This window comes from Aspergillus terreus, genomic scaffold (assembly GCF_000149615.1).
Source record: "Aspergillus terreus NIH2624 scaffold_4 genomic scaffold, whole genome shotgun sequence".
NCBI classification, from domain to species: domain Eukaryota; kingdom Fungi; phylum Ascomycota; class Eurotiomycetes; order Eurotiales; family Aspergillaceae; genus Aspergillus; species Aspergillus terreus.
In genome coordinates, this window is record NT_165927.1 from 1,178,704 (window position 1) to 1,200,492 (window position 21,789).

Sequence of the window (21,789 nt, forward strand, 5' to 3'; positions counted from 1 at the left end):
TGGAGAAAACCAATCTGGGAACAACTGTCCTGGGGCATCAATACATCTAGATGTATGGTCCTAGACTGGATAAGATGTGTCAACGGGTCAGAATGTAGTAGCTTCGTCCCTACCATCTGACGTGGCTCAACCACTACATTAACGAGGCATTGCTGTAGTCGATTGTTAGGGTTGTCTAAGGATACTGATATTCACTGAACATACTGACAAATAAAGCAGGACATCATTGCTTACTCCAACGAGAGTAGCGTCTCTACCGAACCCCGCTGCAATGTCGTACCATGTCTCGGGCGTATGGCAGATCCCGGGACTAGAGCAGATCCCTATGCAATTGGATGGGGGCGTATCCCCATACCCTAACCAGCTTACTTCCCACCATGCTTATGACTCTCCAATGTCATGTATTTACTGCTACTCTAGTTTACTAGCAGGGAAACTCATGATTTAGGAGACAAGTCTGCACGAATAAGTGACCTCGCCACGAATCCAATATGAGCAGGTCGTGCGATCCAACATGTAGCTCCTACGTAGTGTACATGTAGTGTATATAGCCTCATCAAGAGCGCTATTATCTTGAAAAAGCCCCTGAATTGTCTGATTTTGCAACCAGTTCGTGCCTGGTGTTACAGACCAAACCCCGTACACCCGTGTCAATACCCACTCATTTCAGATACCGTGCTCAAGCAGATCGCGACGGGATACTCGTCCGAGAGCAATCACAATCCAAAGACCGATGTGCTACAGTCCGGATCGCGTGATGCATTCATGGCAAACGATGGAGACTGACGGAATCTCCATTGCGGCGAAAAGGAAGACATAAAAGGCAGGCTTCTCCCGCCACTGATCAGAGCATACACACACAAGACAAGCACAACCTCCGCTACCATCCTGATCCAAGTCAATCAACCATCATGTCTCCCATCCTGAAGAAGTACAAGGCCGCGGCCGTCAATGCTGAGCCCGGCTGGTTCAACCTTGAGGAGTCCGTCCGCCGAACGATCCATTGGATCGACGAGGCCGGCAAAGCTGGATGTAAATTCATCGCCTTCCCCGAGCTCTGTGAGTGTCCCGGCTACGACTGGCTACGACCATGTATTAGGATCCTCTAGCTGATAAAGTAGGGATTCCCGGATACCCCTACTGGGCGTGGAAGGTCAACTACCAGGAAAGTCTGCCGTTGCTGAAAAAGTACCGGGAGAACAGTCTGCCCTCCGACTCGGACGAGATGCGTCGCATCCGCGAGGCAGCCCGTGCAAACAAGATCTTCGTGTCCCTGGGCTACTCGGAGGTGGACTTGGCCAGTCTGTACACCACGCAGGTCCTCATCTCGCCCTCTGGCGAAGTCCTCAACCACCGTCGTAAGATCCGGGCCACCCACGTCGAGCGTCTGGTCTTTGGCGATGGCACCGGGGACACGACTGAGTCCGTGACCAAGACAGAAATTGGCCGTGTCGGCCATCTGAACTGCTGGGAGAACATGAACCCCTTCATGAAGGCCTACGCGGCCTCGCTGGGTGAGCAGGTCCATGTTGCCGCCTGGCCGCTCTACCCGGGCAAGGAGACACTCAAGTACCCCGATCCCTTCACCAATATCGCCGAAGCTAATGCAGATGTAAGTTAAAGCCTGGTCTCTTCTCGAGTACTCGTGTGACTGAAGACTGATTGAGACCGCCCAGCTCGTCACTCCAGCGTATGCTATTGAGACGGGCACCTATACTCTGGCTCCCTGGCAGATGATCACCAAAGAAGGCATCAAGCTGAATACGCCGTCTGGTAAGGAGCTGGAGGATCCGCGCATCTACAACGGGCACGGCCGTATCTTTGGGCCCGACGGGAAGAGTCTCGTCCCGCACCCTGACCGGGATTTTCAAGGTCTGCTGTTTGTAGATGTGAGTTGATAATGCCTCATTGCTACCAGAGGGGTAATGCTAATTGGATCAGATTGATCTGGATGAATGCCAACTTCCCAAGTCATTGGCCGACTTTGTAAGGATGCTAGACTCGTGCTTCGAGTGACATGCTGACAATTCATGCTAGGGCGGCCATTATATGCGTCCGGATCTTATCCGCCTCCTGGTTGATACCAACCGCAAGGACCTCGTTGTCCGCGAAGACCGGGTGCATGGTGGTGTTGAATACACTCGGACTCTCGACCGTGTCGGATTGTCGTCCCCTCTTCAAGCAGTGGACACTACGGAATAGGGAAGTTGAGATCAGATGGATTTTTTGGGCTGCTGTTACTCTCCGCTCATTTATCGGTGCAATCTGTGATATGATATTGTGACTTAACTGCTGTTTCAACTTCAATCATTACTCGATATCAGTTAGGAATGTTATTATCTACCTCCACAGACTTGATATCGCTCTCTGGCTCACCAGTTTGTTGCGTCTGCTGAACGCGGCGCAGGTCGTCGGCTGCAGTGAGGGCTTTGCACATCGTCTCCGCTGTATCATATTCTGCCCGTTTCCTCATAAACAGCGGCAAGTCGGCTGATGACATGAATCTTAACGCCCAAGATTGCTCATGCTAGACGGTGGATATTCTTCCATGACAGTATATTGTTTTTCACCTTGAAATGCTCATGGAATAGACATGATGTATACCAACATCCATATCAAATACACAACGAGAGGATGTTGTCAGTCGCACTTTCCAAAGCTCTCCGGCACCCGCCGAAACCCTTCAACATCTGCTCAAAGGGCACTTCAACCTCAACTCTTCAATCAAGTCCATAGTCCATATGCTATCGATCCAAACGGAAATGTCCACTCACTCCGACGACTATGTCCTCCCTCAGGACCACCGCATGACCATCAGTCTGCGACAAGCGCTCTCCCTCATACGATCCCTTCTTAGTCTGAAATGCTTGCAAGCTATGGACGCCATTCTGCGAGTCAACCAGCGCAGCAAACAATCCCCAGTAGCTCACTGGACACGCCGGCAAATCGAGCGCCAGGAGCAAGTTATTACAGACATCTGCGTGGCAATCCTCCCGTTGCCAGTCTTGCGCGCAGCTACCAAGCCCGACGTCCCAGTCCTAAAGCTCCAGTCGCCCTCGTCGGCTAGCACTCAGAGTCTCCCACAGCGAGACAGCTTTGTGAAAAAGTACGGACCGTCCAAGATCCCACGGGCCCAGGGCAAACAACCGATCCGGCCGGGCCCGGCACTCCGTTCGCTGCAGTATATCCCTCCAAAGAGGATCGAGACAGAAGACAGACACGACGAGGAAGGATACGAATTCGACATCTTGGATTCCATCCCCGCATGGAGCCAGCACGCCACCAGCGACTCCGTCTACTCGACGCCCGGCAAACGGAACTCGTCGCGCTCGTCCGCGCATCTCCGCCAGACCGTTCCCTTGTCCGCAGCCCAGTACATGTGCATGATCCCGCAGACGCCGTGGTTTAGCTCCAGTCGGCTGTGGTCCATCGACTCCGTCGCACACCAGTTGTCGGGCGATTCTCACGCGGTGCTGGAGCTCAACAACCTGCCCCGGTCCCATTCATCGGAAAGCTTCCCAGGCAAGTTTCCCATGAGTGACAACCCAGGGGATAGCTCCTTGGCTGAGCCACAGCACATTCGTGGTCGTGGAGCGACGTCTGTGCGACCGTTTTCTGATCTCTAGTGAATTGCTTTCTCTCTCTCTTGTTCTAGTCATGGCGATGTACGATAGTAGGTGCAATGTGTTATATTATTACCCACTGTCCAGCATCGTATGTAATCGCCGGTAGTTCCATGCAATGGTATCAACACTCTTCCAGATGAATTGCATGATCAAGATACCCCATGGCCTTCACCACAATCTTCGCGCTCTCCAATACCCGTCGTTTACTCTCACCATGCGTCTCCTGGCCCTTAAATGCGCCTCTCGTCTCATCAAACTCGGTATGCCGAATCGCCTTCCAGATCCCATGCACTTCATCCGGCGGCAGCGGGATCTACTCTGTCAGCACCCTTCGCCTATGGAAGATCAAGCAAATAAACCAAGCAAGTAGACTCACCATATTCGGATACGACCACATAAACGAAAACGACGTCGTCCCGGGCAAGCGATCGACATGATAAATCCCACTCGGCACGACCATGATCGTGTCCGCGATCAGCAGCATACGCCGCGACTTCCACCACAGCACCGCGCTCCCAGGAAAATGCCCACCGGTCTTGACGGCCTCAAAATCAGGCCCTGTCTCCGCCCCGGGGCTGTCCCAGCGGCAGCGGCAGCGGCAGTCTATGCCCCTCCCAGAGGACCTGCGCTGGCCCGCGCCGCACGATCCACTCGTCGTCCTCGGCGGAGAGGTACACGGGGCAGTCGAAGGCGGCGGCCCACTCCAGATGGGTGGAAAAGTAGTGCGGGTGCGAGATGACGATGGCGGCGATGCCGCCGAGCTCGGTGATGCGGGTGATCGTCGCGTCGTCGAGGTACGTGATGCAGTCCCAGAGGATGTTGCCGGCGGGCGTGCGGCAGAGATAGGCGGACTGGCCGATGCCGAGCTTGGGGGTCGTGTGGATGGCGATGAGCGCGTCCGGGTGGGTTGTGTCCGGGACGAAGTCGTTGTGGTAGTTTTTGCTTGTTTGGAGGGCACGGAGGGTTGTCCAGGATTGACTGGTTGCGTTAGTATGTAGGTCTTTTTACTGCTGGGAGAGTGTGAAGAGAGTGGAAGAGGCTACGTACCCTGTTGGAGGTATATACTGCCGTGGATCATCGCAGATCTTGCATGATGAGACGGTTGGGACGGAGAACTGCGTGCCGCAGGTGGAACAGATGGCCAGGTCTAGAGAGTCGGTCATGGTTACTTTCTTCTGATCTACTTGTTTGAGGAGTTGGGTTGGAGTGTTGAGGTCTGGGGATGAAGCTTAATTGTGTCCCCCACTTTTGGTAACGGAGTTCCCCGCATGACTCAGCTGAACCCCAACTTTGATAGTTATACTCATTCAATCATCCTTACTATGGACACTGTCGACTCCTGCTTGCATTCATATACTCCCTAAGACGAAAATATGCAGATGAGAAGCGAATCGCTATGTGACGTTGTATCGATACACAGGATCAACAAACAAGAAGTCTGGTGATGGTCTACTCATGCAAGGCGCGCATGGCAAACGAGGAAACACCGCAAATACTCAAAAGTCATCACATCATTAAGAAAAGGCAAATACTGGCCAACCACTTCATGAGAAGGGGGGCCGGGTATCAGAGACCGAATTAGTACAAATGCTCATCATCAACCTGGTCAGGGCTTCCTTGATAATGGCTTCTCCTCCGTCTGTTGGGGCTGTACTGGCTACCGGAGTTCAGTGGTCGGGGCCCCGTCGGTTTGCGGGGAGGTGGTGTGTTACGCGGAGAGGCGTTCATGGCAGAACTCTGGGACAGTGTTAGCACCGGTAGACGCAATCAGGGAGGGATGGTGGACTTACCCTTGAGACAACACGATCGCCGTAAGACCGCTCGTCATCATTGCTGCTGACCTTGGACGCCCGCTCCGGAATCAATGGGCCGTCATCTTTGATCTTGGGAGGCCGCGGGGGTCCCGGCTGTCGGTTTGCCCGTGAGCTGGTTTCCGACATGTCCGCATCGGAGATCGGGGACAGAGGGCTGCCGCCGTATCCCTGGATGGCGTTGGCACCAGACAAGCTGGGGTTAGAACCCCACTGGTCATAGGTAGCGCCCGCCGGCATGCCGTAAATGCGAGCTTGGCTTTCCAATTGCGACTGGTATCGCCCGGTAGGCCCTTGGCGCGGCTGGGGATGCTGGAGATCTAGACTGTCCCGGTGCGCTCGGTATTTCGGGGCCTCCGAGACCTGGGACGGAACCAAAGGTGACGGAGGGCGGTTCTCTTGCTGTTGATCCTCTAGCGTATAGTTGGACCGCAGTCTGTCATCGCCCTGGGGATCATAGTAATCCGCCGTCCGGTACGGGCCATGGGCCAGGTCAGATCCAGAACGCGACGCATCAAAGGACTCACGGTCTTTGCGGGACGGCTGTATACTGTGTCGGATGTTGTCCCCCATCGAGGAAGCTGTGGTCTTGGACCATCGCGATATCTTGGGGAAGAATGAGGAACTGCTTGACTTGTGCTTCCGTGTCTTCTCATTTGTTTTCGGGGTGGTCTCGTTACTGAGAGCGCCCGAAGCCACAGGCACTCGCGGAGGGCTCGACAAAGGCTCAGATCCAGCTCTTTCCTGTTGGCTACTAATGTTGCCCGTTGGGTTCGGGCTCAGAAACGCCCCACGATCATCGGGTCGCAGCTTCTCCCCTGTCTCCAGGGAGTTGCTGACACCTGGTGCCTTTGCACCGGAATCCGGCATTGGACGGGCGTACATTGAGAGGTATCCAGAATGAGCTCCAGAGGAGGCGGTTCCAGCCTGGCCTTCCGGTTCGTAGCCTTCAGGGTCCACGCTGGGGCCTCGGTTGCCATTGCTGGGGAATCGATCATCCTGGCCAGCCCGTAGGGCCTCGACCTCTTCAAGCAGCTGTTCCAACATCTCCTCAATCTTTGTCAGGTCGTTGGAGGATTTGAGGCTAAGACCTTTGAGCGCACGCTTAAAGACATTCTTCCGCTTCGAACGCATGTCATCGCCATCGTCCATAGTGGACTGACGAACGCTTCTTGCGCCGCTGGCCGGCAGGGGACGCGGTCCGCCAAGGGCCCTGTATGTCCTGTCGTGCTGCTTATCGCTGGCTTCCATCAGCAACCCATCTTGTTGAGCGATGAATTTCTTCATCTCTTCAAAAGAGTTGCGCATTTCGGCCGCACTCCGGACTAGGGTCACTAATATCTCAGTATCACGAGCATTCCGTTGGGCATCGCGGACAGTAAGCTGTATAATGTTAGTGAAAACGTCCAGCGTCTGGTTGCCATCTAGAGACTCACATGATCCATAAGAGCAACGATGTCCTTTGACTGTATCTGATCGATTCCACGGCCGGTAGCACTGTCATACAGAGGAGAGCCAATTCCGTGGGAGTATCCACTGACTTGTCGCTGGTGAGACGGCATGAACTGATCATCGGCCCCGGCAGGGTTGTCAAACAAGCCCATGCCATTAGCGTCAATTCCGCCGAACCCTTTATCAGCCATTTCAGGCGTTTCTGCGCCCGGGGAGAGAGGATTGGCAGCCGAGACATATCCCTCATCTCTGAGCCCCGATGGCGTATCGAACATATGGCCTCTGGGATACTGTTGATCATAGTAACCATCGTTTTCGTAGCCATCTTCCGCATAATAGTTCTGATTGTACCCTGATTTCTCCATTGGGTCCATGCCTGCACTGCCTGCAGCGACATTGGCATTATCGAACAAAGGTGATTGCGCCCCCTTAGGAGGAGTGTGATCATAAGTCCACTTGGATTCGTGGGCGGGACCTTGGATGATGGAGGGGTTTGTATTTATCTCGGACTCTGAGTCAGGACTATGGCCACCTGGGGGGCTGCCATCGTGAAGAGGATCCATGAACATATGCGAGGGTTCAGCTTGGTCATCCAACGACTGGGTGACGCTTTGCGGAGGCGAAGTCGCACCCATTCGTCGGGGGAAAGAGGTCGCGTCCGGGCTCGCATCCTGACGTTGCTTTAGAGGACTTCCTTGGCGACTCCCATGAGGTGTCTGTAAGCCCCGTTCCATCGGCCTGGGGCTCTGATCTCCAAGCTGGCGAGGCTCGCTCGCCTGAGAACGGTTTCCTCCCGACTGATTGGATTTGGTATCGAGGATAGACGGATCCAGAAGAGACGCAACGGCCGACTCTACTGCCACTGGATGAACATACTGGGGGTTTGCCCCGATCCCAGCAACTGGTTGACCTTGGTTCACTTTCTCCATGTAGTCGACATCGCTCTCTTCTGTGTAACCGGTCATTCGTCGATTCTCAGTACTGGTGGTCTCCGCCATAGAGTTTCGATAATCCTGTTCACCTTCCACATCGGAGTATTCTTGCCATTCTCTAGGCCGAGGCGATTGTCCTGGGGACTGCTCGTATCCCAGCTCGGGTCCAGATTTGTGGTGTCGCATAATCTCGCTTTGACTCGCAAAGCTGGGACCATCACGAGTCGATCGCGCGAGATCGGTGCTGGGCGCGGAGGAAAGCGAATCTATGGAAAGGCGGGGCTCGAGTTCCCTTTCGTCCTTCAAGGAGCCTTGCTCACCTTGGTGGGTGGAGTCTTGTCTGATGTGAGATTCACTTTGATTGCTAGCAACACTTTGGATTGGGCTGAGCGTTCGCCGACGGTTGCTGATATCATTGAAATCCAAGCCACGATGTCCAGAGTGGACGTCTAGTAGGTTGGCCGCTGCAGCCGCAGCAATAGCTCCCGCAGAAGCATCACTCCCTGGCGAGCGGCTCTTCTCCCGCAGATCGTGATCAGAAGAGCTATGGATCGACAAGTTGTGACTTGACAGGTTGCTATGTTTGAGCTCATACCGCGAATCCAAGGGTGTGCGGGTGGGTGTTCGGGAAGTGGGTGACGCGAGCTGTCTCGGTGACCCGTGAGTTGTGTCCTGGGTTTTGGAATCGAAGCGAGGTGAAGTGGGCTCGGCTGTCTGCTCGGAAAGAAGGGAACCCCTCGTGATGTCTGATTCGATTGCACTGCGAAACGGCATGGGCGCTACGTTGTGTTTTCGGAAGACCAGCTCGGTCTCATTGATGCTTCCAGCGCGGCTTCTGGAGCCACTGGCCTTCCTGCCTTCGTTCTTGTCAATGCTGGAGCGCGAGTCATGGTGCTTGAGTGCGGCAGCAGTCAAAGCGGACCCGACAATTGCAGCCTTTTCAGCATCGCGGAGACCCTTGCTTCTCTGTCGGCGCAGCTTATCTTGCTCAGACAGTTCCGGGCGCTGAGCCCATTTGACATAACTTCCATCTGACGTTGTGTCGGTGTCTTTGCTGGGCCTTCGCTCTTGCTGCGACGGAACTGATTCTCCAGACAGCACGATGCCTTCGTCGCGGCTATCTTTGTTGAGCACGACCTTGGGTTTCCTGACGTTGGGTGCACTGGCGTGCTTGGAAAGGCGTCTACCGAGTTCGTCTTTGGGCGAGCTGGTAGACGAGTAGGAGGCATTCATGTCTCGCTCGAATTTGGACGTATTGGAAATGACTTTTTGGTCCTTTTTGAGCTCCTTTAGTTCGGGCAAGATCAATCTCCGGATGGCATCTTCGACCGTTTCCAGTAATTTCGGATTGTTGATGGAGGATTTGGAGGTACCGGAGCGGATGGAGTATTGATCGCCAGACCGACGCCGCGAGGACACCGCCGAAGCGCTGAGAAGACTGGACTCGGGACTCATATCTTCTTCTCGGAATAGTCGCCGCCGGGGAGATTTAGGATCGGCCTGCTGGGGATCGCCCTTGTACTTCTCGGACTGTGGGTCTTTGCTGGTAGCGACCTCGCGGGGATCGTTGCTGAGCTTTTCGGCTACGCGATGAGCAATGCGTTCAGTACTCAGGCTGCGACTCCTTTGTCGCGAAGGGGTCTTCAGGTACACCTTGGAATCCTGGGTTTGTTCCCGTTCGAGACTCTGGCTGCGTTTCCGCCGTGGACCAGATGATGAGGCTTCGAGCAGACTATCCGCCGGCATCGACGAGATGTCGGAGGTGGGGTGAATGTATCTCGCGTCACGAGAAAGCGTGGAGAGCTCGCTGGTGTGGTCACGGTTCATGAGCTCGATCTCCACTGGCGGACGACTCGAGGACTGCTGGTTCTCATCGGTGCCGATACTCGATGAGGTACTTTGGTCGTCCCCGGCGTGTTCGCCCTGCGACTTTTGCTTGGAGGGCGAGCTGAAGGAGATGCGACGGGAGTATGACTTTTTCCCGCTGGAGTCGGTGATCTGCACGTGCTCCTTGTGTTTCCGGCCGGCGGAGGGAGTGACTCGCACTCGCACGCTCGGTCGCGAGACTAAAGCGCCAGAACCCTTCCCGCCCTCGAAGTACTCGATGAGCAGGGAGGTCTGGGAGTGGTGGGATGAGTGGGACAGTTTGGAATCCTCCGCGCGGGGGCGGTGTTTCCGATGGGTGGAGATGGTGACAGGACTCCCGTCGTCTGGAATGGAGTAGGAGGACTTGTCTGTGCGCCGCGAGATGTCAGTTGCCAGATCAGTTGCTGTTGCGCTGCCACCAGTCGTGTCGACAATGGATTCAGTGGGGGCGGGTAAGATCGGTCTGCGGGTATCGACGCCCATGACGGAGGAGGGTATGAGGGGACTGTGGTTCTTCTCTCTCAAGTAGACACAATCATACTCCGTGTGGGTGAATCTGGTGATGATCTAGTCCCCTCAGATTCTGTCCAGTCTTCCCTTCTTTGTGGGAGTAGGTTGGAGGTCTTCAGGGGAAGGATGCGCGGAGGGGAAAGTTCAATGCGGAGAAGGACCAGCGTCTGCAATCGAATCCAGAATGCTGCCGGACATATGAACGGTCATTACCGATCGGACACTCGATGTGCAGGACGGTGAAGGGGATGAAAGGGGGATGGATGAGGGAGTGATTCAAGAAGCGGTGGCGGGGAGGAGAGGGGAAGATGTATACAAGACGAGAGAGTCGAGCTTACCAGCGGGAGGCGGTCGAGACAAAGAGGTATAATGGAGGAAGAATCGGTCGGTGGAACCAGTGGAAGAGGAGGAGAAACTGGCACGGGAGATTCCAGCTCTCGCAGTGTCGGAGGTGACCTTTGTAGGTGTGTGCCCAAGTTAGGTATACCGGCCGTTGTCTTGTCCAGCTCAATCGAAGGCGATAAGCAAGTCAGTCGGAAGTTTCACCACTGACACATTCCGGACGGGATCAGAACCACATTCCTGGGGATTGGAACAGAGGAATGGGAAGAAGCAAAATTCAATCAAGGGGAATGCAGAGGAGAGGGAAGATTGCGGAAGAGGCCGGGGATGAAGGAGAAGACGAGAGGGAGAAAAAGACGAAGGCTGGTGGGATCGTGATCATAATACCGAATGTGATGTGCTGGCGGAGCTTTTTCGTCTTAGCGGCCGACAACAAACGCAGCCCCGTTGGAAAAGAATCAGCAGCATACGGGCCCAGTATCGGTGTTGGCTGATTCTTTACTCTAAATTCCACTGCTTTAATACCAGATCTTGAATATATTTATATAGATTCCTCCATCAACCAGCACCGGCTCTACAATTTTACGTTCTATGTTCTACAGTCTACGATTCTACCCCGAGTACGGTGGGCGTTGCTGATTGCCCCAGCGATCACCACGCAAGGTGGCTGGGACGGGGTCCATGAGTTCGCCCGTGCAAGAAATCCGGCTGAAAGGAAAAGTAAGGAGCGACAGGCAGTATTTATACATTCATCAGAGCTCATCTCGTCCAGGGCGACCCAAGAGTGTGTGATCTGTAACCTGGAAGATTTGCTTTGGGCGGCATTGTGATACCTGGTCGCTCATCCATCACAACATGAGACAGCCACTTTACTGGATGTAATAAATTGATCATACGTTATTCCATCATGGCTGCGATTGTTCGTGACGAGGGTCACTCTCGAGAATCACGCACTACAAGTATCTACTCGTATCTGATGGCTCCTTCGATTAGGGACAGGCGAAGATTCAGAGTAGAGTAGGAGTATTGTACAGATGTGATCAACCCACAGTGGACCGAGCGGTGACCCGCCAACAGGAACGCAGTGCTCGTGCCCTGGAAAAAGAAAGCCCAGAGTGACGGCCCTCCTCACTGGCCCGAGAATCCCACGACTAAGACGCTTGGCCCCTGTGATGTCTCCGGGACGACCATCGCCCCTGGTCCATTGGCTGTGCGTCCGCCAACTCATCACATTTTCTCTCCGACTCGCCCAATGCTCTGCGCTGGGACGGAAAGGCAGTCCAAGATTAATATGCCAATTATCGGACTGCAACAGAGATCTCGCACGTTAACGACAGGAATCCTTCAATCGGACGTTGGTGAATCTCCGGCAATTTGTGGTGGATCCAGTCCCCAGCCACCGCAATCGATCAGACCAGCCCCTTCTAAACCACAACCACAATGTTCAATGACAGGCTGCATTAATTTATCCATTATTCAAACGAGAGTATTATTTTGACCCCCACGGAATAGGTATACTTGCGATCTCGTATAGATCTTGGGGGGATGGTACCGTGGAACGAACGTCTCCGTATCCCTGGTTCTGCAGATCTAATCTAAACACTGCCCACGATGGCAAAGAATTAAGATCTTCCCAGCATGCAATAAAGCTGCCAATATGCGTGGGATCAGCTGTACCTTGCATAACGTTTGATTCCTTTGATATTACTTCTGGTGGGATCTAATTACAGGGTAGATTTGGGCCTGTTCGGAGCCTGGATTCTCGAATTGCTTGGAAACTGGTTCTTGCATGGCCGGAGTAGTTATACACCGGTAGATGGAAACATCGACAAAATGGGACATGCCGTTTCACACGCCATAGCACAGTCCCGCATGCCGGAACCTGGACTCTATCTCAACAACGTCATCCATTAAACATGGACAACAACATTTGACAGACAGCTAGCATGCCCAAGCCCCATCGATCGCCTGCACTGTTCTGCTGAGATAACCAGAGACATCACACAGCAGCCAGGCAACCAAATGGGCCACCTCAGAGGATCTCCCCTTACCCTTGATGGCAAATGTCCACTCCCAGTCCCGTCCTCTCATTTCAGCCGACTTGGACTGCATCGGAATATCGATCAGACCTCTAGAAGGCGTGCCAGCAAATAACATACATAGGTTCGCACAGGCAGGCTATCTTACGGGGCCACGGCGCTGACGCGGATTCCTCAGTCCCCAATTTCCTTGACTGCCGTCCTTGGAAGCCCGATAACACCATGTTTCGCAGCCGGATAGGACGCATTTCTCGCAAAGCTCATATCCCCGGCAACACTGGACGCGTTGACGATGCTCCCTGCGTCTCTCATCACGTTGATCTGCGCTCGCATGCAATGCATGATTCCCCTGAGATTCACGCCAAACACGAACTCCCAGTCGTCTTCGCTCAGATCGGCGATAGTGCTCTTGTTGATGATTTTGCCAATCACCCCGGCCGGATTAGCTGCGCCGTTCAACTTGCCGAAGGGGGTGACTGATTTGTTGATCCACTCGCCGACTTTTTTTGGCATCGGACACGTCGTCGACGTATCCGATGGCTCTTGCGCGACCAAGTACATTTAACTCCGAGACGGTTGTTGGATATCCGCTAATGATAGGGTTGCGCCACTGGCTGCTAGAAGCCTTGTGGTTTCGAGTCCATTCCAGATGTCGTGCCAGTTACGGCAATGATTCTGTCTTGGAAGTCGAATCGGACGACCATATTTTTGACTTGAGGAGCATAAGATGGGCTTTTTAAGCTTGTTGTTAGTATTGGGGTCTCCTTGACCTTTGCATGTCCTCGCGGGTCATTACTCAGAGGAATAGCCCCATGGTACCATGGGCTAATGCTCCGTGGTATCCGGGCAGCAATACCAGAATATAAGTATTCAGGATTGAGGGTTGGAGATGGACGATTCACTAGGCAGGTTCTGGCACACAAGCTGTGATCGGTTATAGACATCCGACAGCGGGGTGCCCTGTATGTCTGGTCACGAGAAGCGTAAGGTTCACTTTAAATGAGGACGGCTCGCCGCGTAAGACATCCAGTTCGATATCATTCTTTGAGGTTTGTTTCCCTTTAGGAGGATGCTCAGACCTCTGGCAGCTGAACTGTTTTGGCCTCTCTAAAGCTTAGCCATAGGCTTTCACATAGTGGTATCAAGAAGGGGAATTGAGCTTCGGTAAGCCTTTTCTAGCTAAACATCACCCGCTATGTATGAACAGCACCATGTTCCATTGCTTGAGACGTACGTGTCTAACTAGAACCAGCGACAATTGCTTATTATAAACCGCTTCATGGAGTTGAAGCTTGCCCCACCGTGTCCTCGACAAAATCTGATACCGCCATGTTTAAGAATATGAACCTTAGGTTGACCAACTTTCCTCATCTGGGACACGACATGACATTGCCGTAAGCTAGGAGTGGTTTGGCGGAGCAGCTGCTGTACTCCATAGACTGCCGCGATTATGGGTGCGGTGAAATTTGGTAACCAGGTCCTACTTAGGATGGAACAGGTTTATGAGAGGTACATGGAAAGAGAACACATATTTGTGGTTCAGTGATCTTCCGGTCAACTAGACTCTCAGAAGTTAATGTGGACTACTGCCTGGCTTGAAAGGCAGTATCCGAACCATCTGTCAACGTCTACTATGCCCTGCTGCATTATCTGACAAACATTAGGAAGAGATCGACGAGAGCAATAAGGAAATGAAGTTACCCAAATGCCTTAGCAAATATAAAAGTCGACGAATTTCGATATCCTGAGTGACAGGATACCGAGGACGCATCACGTGATATAAGGTCGTGAATAGATAGCTTTGAAAGCAGTGCATGAAGGGTTGTTATATCTGTATCTATATGAATTATAGCCATTCTTCATTAAGAATTGGACAATTGGATGAATCCTACGCTGTTGAACGGCCCATTATAGCAGGTTCTAAATGCATCGCAAACCTCAGACTACACTTTATCAGCGAACTAAAACGTCTGACTGCCACAAGTCAGGTTGAATATATCAATGGCAATGTGTTTCGAACGATAGTTAACTTGAAAATAGAAATAGTGTCTCTTGGCGAATACACCATGTGGCAAGAGGCGGTCCAGATATGCGCTCATTACAGGCAAAACTAGACGACGCGAAGAGATGGGCTCTGATGAGGAGGCTGTGAACGACTTGACTCGGCAATAACAGCCACATGGAATCTGACTGAAACTGTGCTCAAACTAATAGCTATAGATATGCAATGTTTCCATTTGGTACATTGCAATGTCTCATCTGTCAGCGAGATACGGCTAAAATACCTACGTAGTGGTGTCGAAAACTGCCGGAGGAGCCGGATGACAGTGAGCGGTACTGGCTATTATGCACGAGACTGAGACATAGGCTTATTGACAGTAGAGTCGTTCTAGACACAAGAACATCAGAGGGACAAGGTTACAGATGTGTTTTATATACGATCGCTAGCTGGAACCAGTTGATCTGGGCCTGAAAGGACCCTGAAAAGCTAAAACACAGACCAAAGTGGGAGGGCGGCGGGAGGAAAGTTTGGTTCTGCGTTATGGAGTAAATCTCATGTACCAAAAATAGGACTAGGCTGCCCATGGTTCCATGCCACTTCGTCATTAATCCTACCGCAATTTAACATTATTGCTTCCGTAATTTTTCTTATATTGTACAACACAGCGCTTTGTCTCTCGCACTTCAATTTCGTCAACTGACCATGGGAAGAGACAGATGATCAATGGAGATGGCTGATGTCATGCCGCGCATTCACATAGTGGCCCAGGCCGATGATCGCTTGCTGATCAGGGTGGACGGATCGTCGTCTGGGAGGGACAGCATTCTGGGGCGATTTGGGGAATTTACGGTCTCCTCCGAGGGAGTTGGTAGATGGGAGAGTTTTCTTTACTTTGTAGAGAGACAGGACTGAGCCTAGAAGACCATCACCAGACGTGTTCCAGACTAATAGAAGGGGTACTAGGTAATGACCTTAGTACGTATCATTGCTGGGGGTGAGTGCGGTGACCGAGGGGGCTGTGCAGCCCTCGCAATCAATTTAACCTTTCCGCGTCTCTTCTAGGATCGTGAGGCCTAGGCCAAAGACGAGCATACGAGTACGGAGTACACTGTACGTCCATCTGACGCATCATCGACTGTGAGTTCTGCTGGGTTCGACTTGCTCATCACTGGGATGGGTTGGGGACACGTATTCCGCGATTATGCTTAAAGTATGGCATTGTGCGCTAATGCTGATCTGTCCGAGACAGTCACCGGATGGACCCTGCATGTCTGCCATCTGAGTGAAAGTCGAGGATAGGGGAGAGACAGTTAGATGGCTGCAGAAACATCGTGCGGGCCTAGGGAGTTTGGGCTTGCCGCGGCGCGAACCGTGGAAAGACACTTGTGTCAATGGCTATTAATAGCACACTTGGTGTGTTTGAGAAGAGACTGGAGAGAGCACAAAATCCTCGTAGGCAGAAGGATAAGAAAGACCCCAGTGAGTTTGCCTTCCAGGAGAAGAAGATGATGATGAAGATGATGGAGATCTTGCCGCTGTGTTCGCACGCCATGAGCCAGTTGTATTAGCGCTGGAGTTGAGATGAGCGGCAGAGGAGAGATCCACCGTAGGGTGAAAAAGGCGAAAATTCGCTCGCGACGAATTGTTGCATTTACTGTACCCGGAGTACTCCATAGGTCCTACTCCACCATTGACCCGGCGCATAATCTCGCCATCGCAGGTGGTTTGGGGGGAGAATTTTCCCTCTTGGCTGTCCACGGCAAATCAGAGGCAGCAGTGAACCATGGGTAAAAGTCAGCATCGCATCCGCATTCAGCGGGCGGACCCAACCCCCTGAACGACGCGCGTGCGCCAGTGGGGGGCATGGGAGAGGCAAGACCGTTTCGCAGTAAAGGCTGCAATAATAACGATAGTTAGTCGATGGGAGAGGAGACAAGAAGGATCACGATAGAGTCTGATGTGTACAGAGTATAAGGGATGTGCATACTGTGAGTATGCACTGAAGTTACAGAGTCGTTGACAGTTTTATGTACGGAGTATGTATCCCGTAAGCCAGTCAGGAAGCATCCATCCTTTCCCTGCCACTGCATTTTGTGTACTAATCTTGATATTAATATAATAAATATAATATTTTCATGAGACGGATTCTGTTCTCTTGGATTTCTTTCAACCTCAGCTTTATATTACGTTAGTACTGTAGAAGCCCCCCGATCATCGTGCTGACTCAGCATTCCGGCCGTCTCTCCCTGCAACTCATTCCCTCCCTTGAGCGCTCTCTCTACTCCACGACTCTCCATCAACTCTTCCTCCCTGAAGTTGTGTCGTGGTAGAGTGAGAGAGAAGATACTCTGATATCATCCCATTCTCTCCCCTTTCTTCTTCTTCCTCCTCCTCTTCTTCGTTCGCTCGTTCTCCTTCCTCTTCGACTATCTACCGTCATCCGGGACCCTGAGGCCCATCCCCTGGTTCCTCCTCCCCCATCCTCCCTCTTCTCCGGCTATACTGTGTGTCGCCGTCCCACTCGCTTCAACTACTGTCCTCCCACGTTCGCTCCAAACTCGACGTTCCTTACAATCTGACGCTCTCTTTTACCATCGCTTCCGACCGTGATCGCTATCATACCTCCTTACTCCCTGTCTGCCGCCCTACCGCATAATTACCTCATAGGATCTTCATCGTGGTCCTGCGGTCGCTCGATTTACCCCCTAGGCTCCTTTTGATGACGCTGTGAGATCGTAACGCTCCTCCGCCGCATCTCCAACCCCAGACTTGATTTCGTCTCCGCCTATCCTCGATTCTTCCGAGACCTCTCACTTCAATACGACCTCGACCATTTCCGCATCCGGCCGGCGCCAAGCTGGTACTCTGGAGTACCAGTACTACCTTCCACTTCACTACTCCACCTTCCATATATTACGAAGAGTCCCCTATTTAGTTTCCACGGAAGAGCCTCTAGAGACCGCAAAATACCGCCATCATGCGGCTAATAACGCTCTTTCTCAGCCTGTTGGTTGCCTTCCAGTCGACACCGCTGGTGTCGGCGGTGAAGATGATCGAATCCAACGCCCTGAATTTGTGTCAGGATAGCAGTAACTTCACTGCCACCTATTTCAGTGTCCTCTTCACCCCGGAGAATCGGACCCTCGAATTCAGTTTCGACGGAGTCGCCGCCATTTCTGGAAAGGTCGTGGCGGAACTGGTCCTGGATGCCTATGGTTATACTGCTTTGAAGAAGGAATTGGACCCTTGTGAAATGAATCTCCCGGGTCTCTGTCCTATGAACACCGGTCCCATCGATGTTCCCAAGGCTCAGATCGAGATTCCGCAAGATGTCGTGAATTCGATTCCCGGTGAGTCTACCCCCATACTCTCCACCATGTCCTTGCGCCCCGACCCTAACTGTGATGTGTAGGCATCGCGTACACGGTTCCTGATCTTGACGCCTCCGTCCGCATTTACATCAACTCCACGCAAACGGGCGAAACTATCACCTGTGTCGAAGCCACCCTCTCCAATGGAAAGACCGTGTATCAGAAGGGTGTCGGCTGGACGACTGCAATCATCTCCGGTTTGGGCCTGGCCGCATCTGCCATTACATCGGGTCTTGGCCATTCCAACACTGCCGCCCACGTTGCCGCCAACGCGCTCTCCCTGTTCAGCTTCATGCAGTCCCAGGCCATGTTTGGCATGATCTCCGTCCACATGCCCCCGATCGTCCAGTCTTGGACCCAGAACTTTGCCTGGAGTATGGGTATTATCCATGTTGGATTCCTTGAGACGATCTGTACTTGGTATCTACGGGCCACCGGCGGAACCCCTTCGACAACTCTCCAGAAACTATCTACAACATCCGTAGAAGTGCTCAAGCGGAAGAAGCGATCTCTGGACACCGCCTCTGGTCTGCTCAAGAGGGCATCAGATCATTTGTTCAGACGAGATGGAGCGGAATCCGAGACCGCGAACACCAATACTGTCGTGGTCCGGGGTATCACCCGTGTTGGGTTCCGGGCCGGTATTGAGGAGACGAACATCTTCCTGACCGGACTTATCTTCTTCGTCGTATTCGTCGCCCTGGTCATGCTCCTTGTCGCTCTCTTCAAAGGCGTCTGCGAGCTCCTCGCCAAGAACGGTAAGATGAAGAGTGACAAGTTCCAGGACTTCCGTAACGGATGGAAGATCGTCGCCCGTGGAATCCTATTCCGACTGACCCTGATCGGCTTCCCCCAAATGTGTGTGCTTTGCCTGTGGGAATTCACACAGCATGATTCTGCCGCTGAAGTTGTCCTGGCTGTCATCATGCTCCTGTCGATTCTTGCGGCATTGGGATGGGCTGCGTGCAAGGTCGTTATGCTGGCGAAACGTTCGGTGACCATGCACAAAAACCCTGCGTACATCCTTTACTCCGACCCTTCGTGCCTGAACAAGTGGGGTTTCCTTTATGTGCAGTATCGCGCAACGGCATACTACTTCGTCATTCCTGTCTTGGCCTACATCCTTGTCAAGGGCATGTTCATCGGTCTTAGTCAACCTGCCCCGGTCGTGCAGACTGTTGCCTTGGTCATCATTGAGGCCGCCATGTTGATTGGTGCTAGTGTGATGCGCCCATGGATGGACAAGAAGACCAATATCTACAACATCTCGATCGCTGCCGTCAACTTCCTCAACTCCATCTTTCTGCTCTTCTTCTCGGACGTCTTTAACCAGCCCGGTCTGGTGACTGGTGTTATGGGTGTCGTCTTCTTCGTCATCAACGCCGTGTTCGCCTTGGTCCTCCTGCTCTTGGTGCTTATCGCCTCGATCTATGCCGTCGTGTCCAAGAACCCCGATACCCGGTATCAGCCCATGAGGGATGATCGGGGTTCTTTCATCAAGTCGCAGACCCAACTGACCACGGAGTTGGATGCGCTGGGCGCCACTGCGCGTGGTGACATGAAGACCACGGCCTACAAATCCAGTCCGTTTGACGATGACAATGGATCATTCTCCAGCGGCAATGGGGCCAGCATCAACCGTCAGAACCTGGAACCGCATGATACGCCCCGCCAAGCGCCGCATTCTCCGGTGGACCCCTCAGTGCCGCTGTTCCCCAGTAACAATGGCGCTGCTACGCGGGGTCCTCCTGGCTTTGACGCTCGGTCACCATCACCGGTACCACGCGGCTACAACGCATCTCCTCTCAACGGCATGCCGGCCTACCGGGCACAGAACAACCCCAGCCCGTGGCAGAGAGGTGCGGGATACGAGCACTAAAGGTTACAATGATTGTGTTTTGCCTTGCTTGAGATGAAGTTATGGCTCTTAGCGCGGGATTCGACTGGTTTTCATGTCGTCCTTGCTTTCTACATTTTCTTTTCATTTACTCTTTTGGACTTTCCCTTCCTGGCACCTAGTGCGCTATCCTTTACTACTGTCTCACATTGTGGGCTATATTCCGAGGTATACTGTGCTATACTGAAAAATGCTCTTCATTTCCCCGAGCCCTTACACTCTCATTGTCATCTCACTCAGACAATTACCCTCCTTTCGTTTCCTTTCTTACTCATTGATGTTTTTTGTTGTTTTACCTGGCGTTGTGAAGCATTGGATTTGGAGATTCGGGACCTGGGTTTCTGAACTGTGTGCGCTATATATCGAGACAGGGTCTCCCTGTGTTATTTGATTTCATGTATGGAAAGAAGTCATAATACTAGTGCCTGCGTTGCTGACGCATGGTGTTGGCATTCACTCGTCACCGTAGTTCTGTCCTTGTGTTTGGGTACTACCCATTATGATGAGACCGATATCATGAATTGCTATGTGTACACCATGAATACATCTGCGCAAGCAGATTCCCGACTTTTCTGGAACATAAAGCAGAACACGACGCCAGAAGAATAAAAAAAACCACGCTGGAGAAAAGAAGATCTAGTCCATACCGTCAACCCAAGAGTCCACATCAGGTATAATAAGAAGCAAACATAGTAAACCGTCACCCACAACCTCATATCTCACCGGTGATCACCCAGTCCAGGCGGCGGCCCCGGCAGACCCGCGGACCCAGCGCCGGGCGGCGCATATGCATCTTGGCCAGGAGGCGCAGCCATGCCCGGGCCGGGGCTAGGGCTGAAGCCAGGCTGGCCTGGCGGCGGCACAGGAGGGAAGCCAGGGGCGCCGGGCGCTGGGGTCTGAAAGTTGGGAGGGAAGCCGCCCGGCGGCGGCGGGAAGGGCTGTGCGCCGGGCATGTTGGGGAGGGGGGGCAGACCTCCGGCGGCGGGGGCACCAGACCCCGCAGGGAACGGGGGCGGGAAGGGGAGACCACGACCGCCGGGTGCTTTGACTGGTTAGTTTCGAAGATTCTCTCTTTCTGTCGATCGGTTCGGGGAGGGAGCTAGGGAGACGTACGAGGCGGCAGGCCGGGGGCGCCGTTGATGCCTGGGGGAGGCATGCCGAACGGAGGCGGGGGAGGCAGCTGGCCTGGTCGGCCTGGGATTGTTAGCGCTCGACGGACATGCGTGCTGCGGGAGGACTCGACGTACCCGGGAAGGGGAACGGCGGCGGGAAGGCGCCGGGTGGCACCATGGCCGGGTTGGGGACGGCCTGGCCTTCAGCGGCGTAGGAGGATGTGATCGAGTCGATGACCGACTGGGCCTTTTCTTGGCCGATTTCTGTATTCGTCGTTAGCTAGTTTGCACGCGCGCGATGGATGTCCAGCCCGACGCCTTACGTTGATAATACTCGAGGACGTTGCGCAGATGGTTCCGGCCGGCGTTGTGCGCCTTGCGCACGCTCATCGAGTCGTGCGTGAGGTACACGTCGCAATAGTCACCTAGATTAGCGGATTCGACGATCAGTATCAATGTGAGGTTGAGGCCGGTGGCGGCGGCGAGAATGAGTATCGCGAAGGGTTAACGTGGGGGAAACCTACAGAAGAGTGCTGTGACGGTTAGCTTGAGGCTGTGGTACTGGGGACAAGGGAGTACTTATATTTCGGCATGATGGGCGGGCCTTCTGGATTGTCACTGCCCTTGAAGCGCTGCAGGCGGCGATGAAGCTAGTGTTTGCGCTGGGGAGCGCGTTGCGTTTCCGAATTGAGGGATCCGATGGGACAATACTGCAGGTATGACGATGCAAATATACCGAGTGTGATATAGGAGAAAGTAGGAGACGGATTTCGTTGGAATGCTAGAGACGAAGAGTTGCATGGGAAAAGGACGTCGAGGCGGAGGTTTC

At 53.2% G+C, this 21,789-nt stretch overlaps 8 protein-coding genes across 8 annotated transcripts; 4 read left to right on the forward strand and 4 right to left on the reverse strand.

The window, feature by feature from the left end:
* Positions 1-911: 911 nt before the first annotated feature.
* On the forward strand, positions 912-2,202 carry ATEG_03212 (carbon-nitrogen hydrolase family protein; the record flags this gene model as incomplete). Its single annotated transcript, XM_001212390.1, has 5 exons — positions 912-1,059; positions 1,122-1,612; positions 1,677-1,889; positions 1,942-1,986; positions 2,038-2,202. The coding sequence occupies 5 exons, from the start codon at positions 912-914 to the stop codon at positions 2,200-2,202; spliced, it is 1,062 nt and encodes a 353-aa protein (XP_001212390.1).
* Positions 2,203-2,762: 560 nt separating this feature from the next.
* On the forward strand, positions 2,763-3,626 carry ATEG_03213 (uncharacterized protein; the record flags this gene model as incomplete). Its single annotated transcript, XM_001212391.1, has 1 exon — positions 2,763-3,626. The coding sequence occupies one exon, from the start codon at positions 2,763-2,765 to the stop codon at positions 3,624-3,626; it is 864 nt and encodes a 287-aa protein (XP_001212391.1).
* Positions 3,627-4,177: 551 nt separating this feature from the next.
* On the reverse strand, positions 4,178-4,789 carry ATEG_03214 (putative metallo-beta-lactamase domain protein; the record flags this gene model as incomplete). The annotated part of the gene is made up of 2 exons (XM_001212392.1): positions 4,178-4,604; positions 4,674-4,789. The coding sequence occupies 2 exons, from the start codon at positions 4,787-4,789 to the stop codon at positions 4,178-4,180; spliced, it is 543 nt and encodes a 180-aa protein (XP_001212392.1).
* A 545-nt stretch (positions 4,790-5,334) lies between these two features.
* ATEG_03215 (uncharacterized protein) lies at positions 5,335-10,170 on the reverse strand (the record flags this gene model as incomplete). Its single annotated transcript, XM_001212393.1, has 3 exons — positions 5,335-5,361; positions 5,417-6,820; positions 6,874-10,170. The coding sequence occupies 3 exons, from the start codon at positions 10,168-10,170 to the stop codon at positions 5,335-5,337; spliced, it is 4,728 nt and encodes a 1,575-aa protein (XP_001212393.1).
* A 1,276-nt stretch (positions 10,171-11,446) lies between these two features.
* ATEG_03216 (uncharacterized protein) lies at positions 11,447-12,133 on the forward strand (the record flags this gene model as incomplete). Its single annotated transcript, XM_001212394.1, has 3 exons — positions 11,447-11,556; positions 11,617-11,749; positions 12,074-12,133. The coding sequence occupies 3 exons, from the start codon at positions 11,447-11,449 to the stop codon at positions 12,131-12,133; spliced, it is 303 nt and encodes a 100-aa protein (XP_001212394.1).
* A 619-nt stretch (positions 12,134-12,752) lies between these two features.
* Positions 12,753-13,139, reverse strand: ATEG_03217 (uncharacterized protein; the record flags this gene model as incomplete). Its single annotated transcript, XM_001212395.1, has 1 exon — positions 12,753-13,139. One exon carries the CDS (start codon positions 13,137-13,139, stop codon positions 12,753-12,755), a length of 387 nt encoding a protein of 128 aa, XP_001212395.1.
* Positions 13,140-17,557: 4,418 nt separating this feature from the next.
* ATEG_03218 (transient receptor potential ion channel family protein) lies at positions 17,558-19,830 on the forward strand (the record flags this gene model as incomplete). Its single annotated transcript, XM_001212396.1, has 2 exons — positions 17,558-17,930; positions 17,993-19,830. 2 exons carry the CDS (start codon positions 17,558-17,560, stop codon positions 19,828-19,830), a joined length of 2,211 nt encoding a protein of 736 aa, XP_001212396.1.
* Positions 19,831-20,567: 737 nt separating this feature from the next.
* On the reverse strand, positions 20,568-21,350 carry ATEG_03219 (putative U1 snRNP complex component Yhc1; the record flags this gene model as incomplete). The annotated part of the gene is made up of 4 exons (XM_001212397.1): positions 20,568-20,890; positions 20,962-21,033; positions 21,096-21,224; positions 21,284-21,350. The coding sequence occupies 4 exons, from the start codon at positions 21,348-21,350 to the stop codon at positions 20,568-20,570; spliced, it is 591 nt and encodes a 196-aa protein (XP_001212397.1).
* Positions 21,351-21,789: the final 439 nt, after the last annotated feature.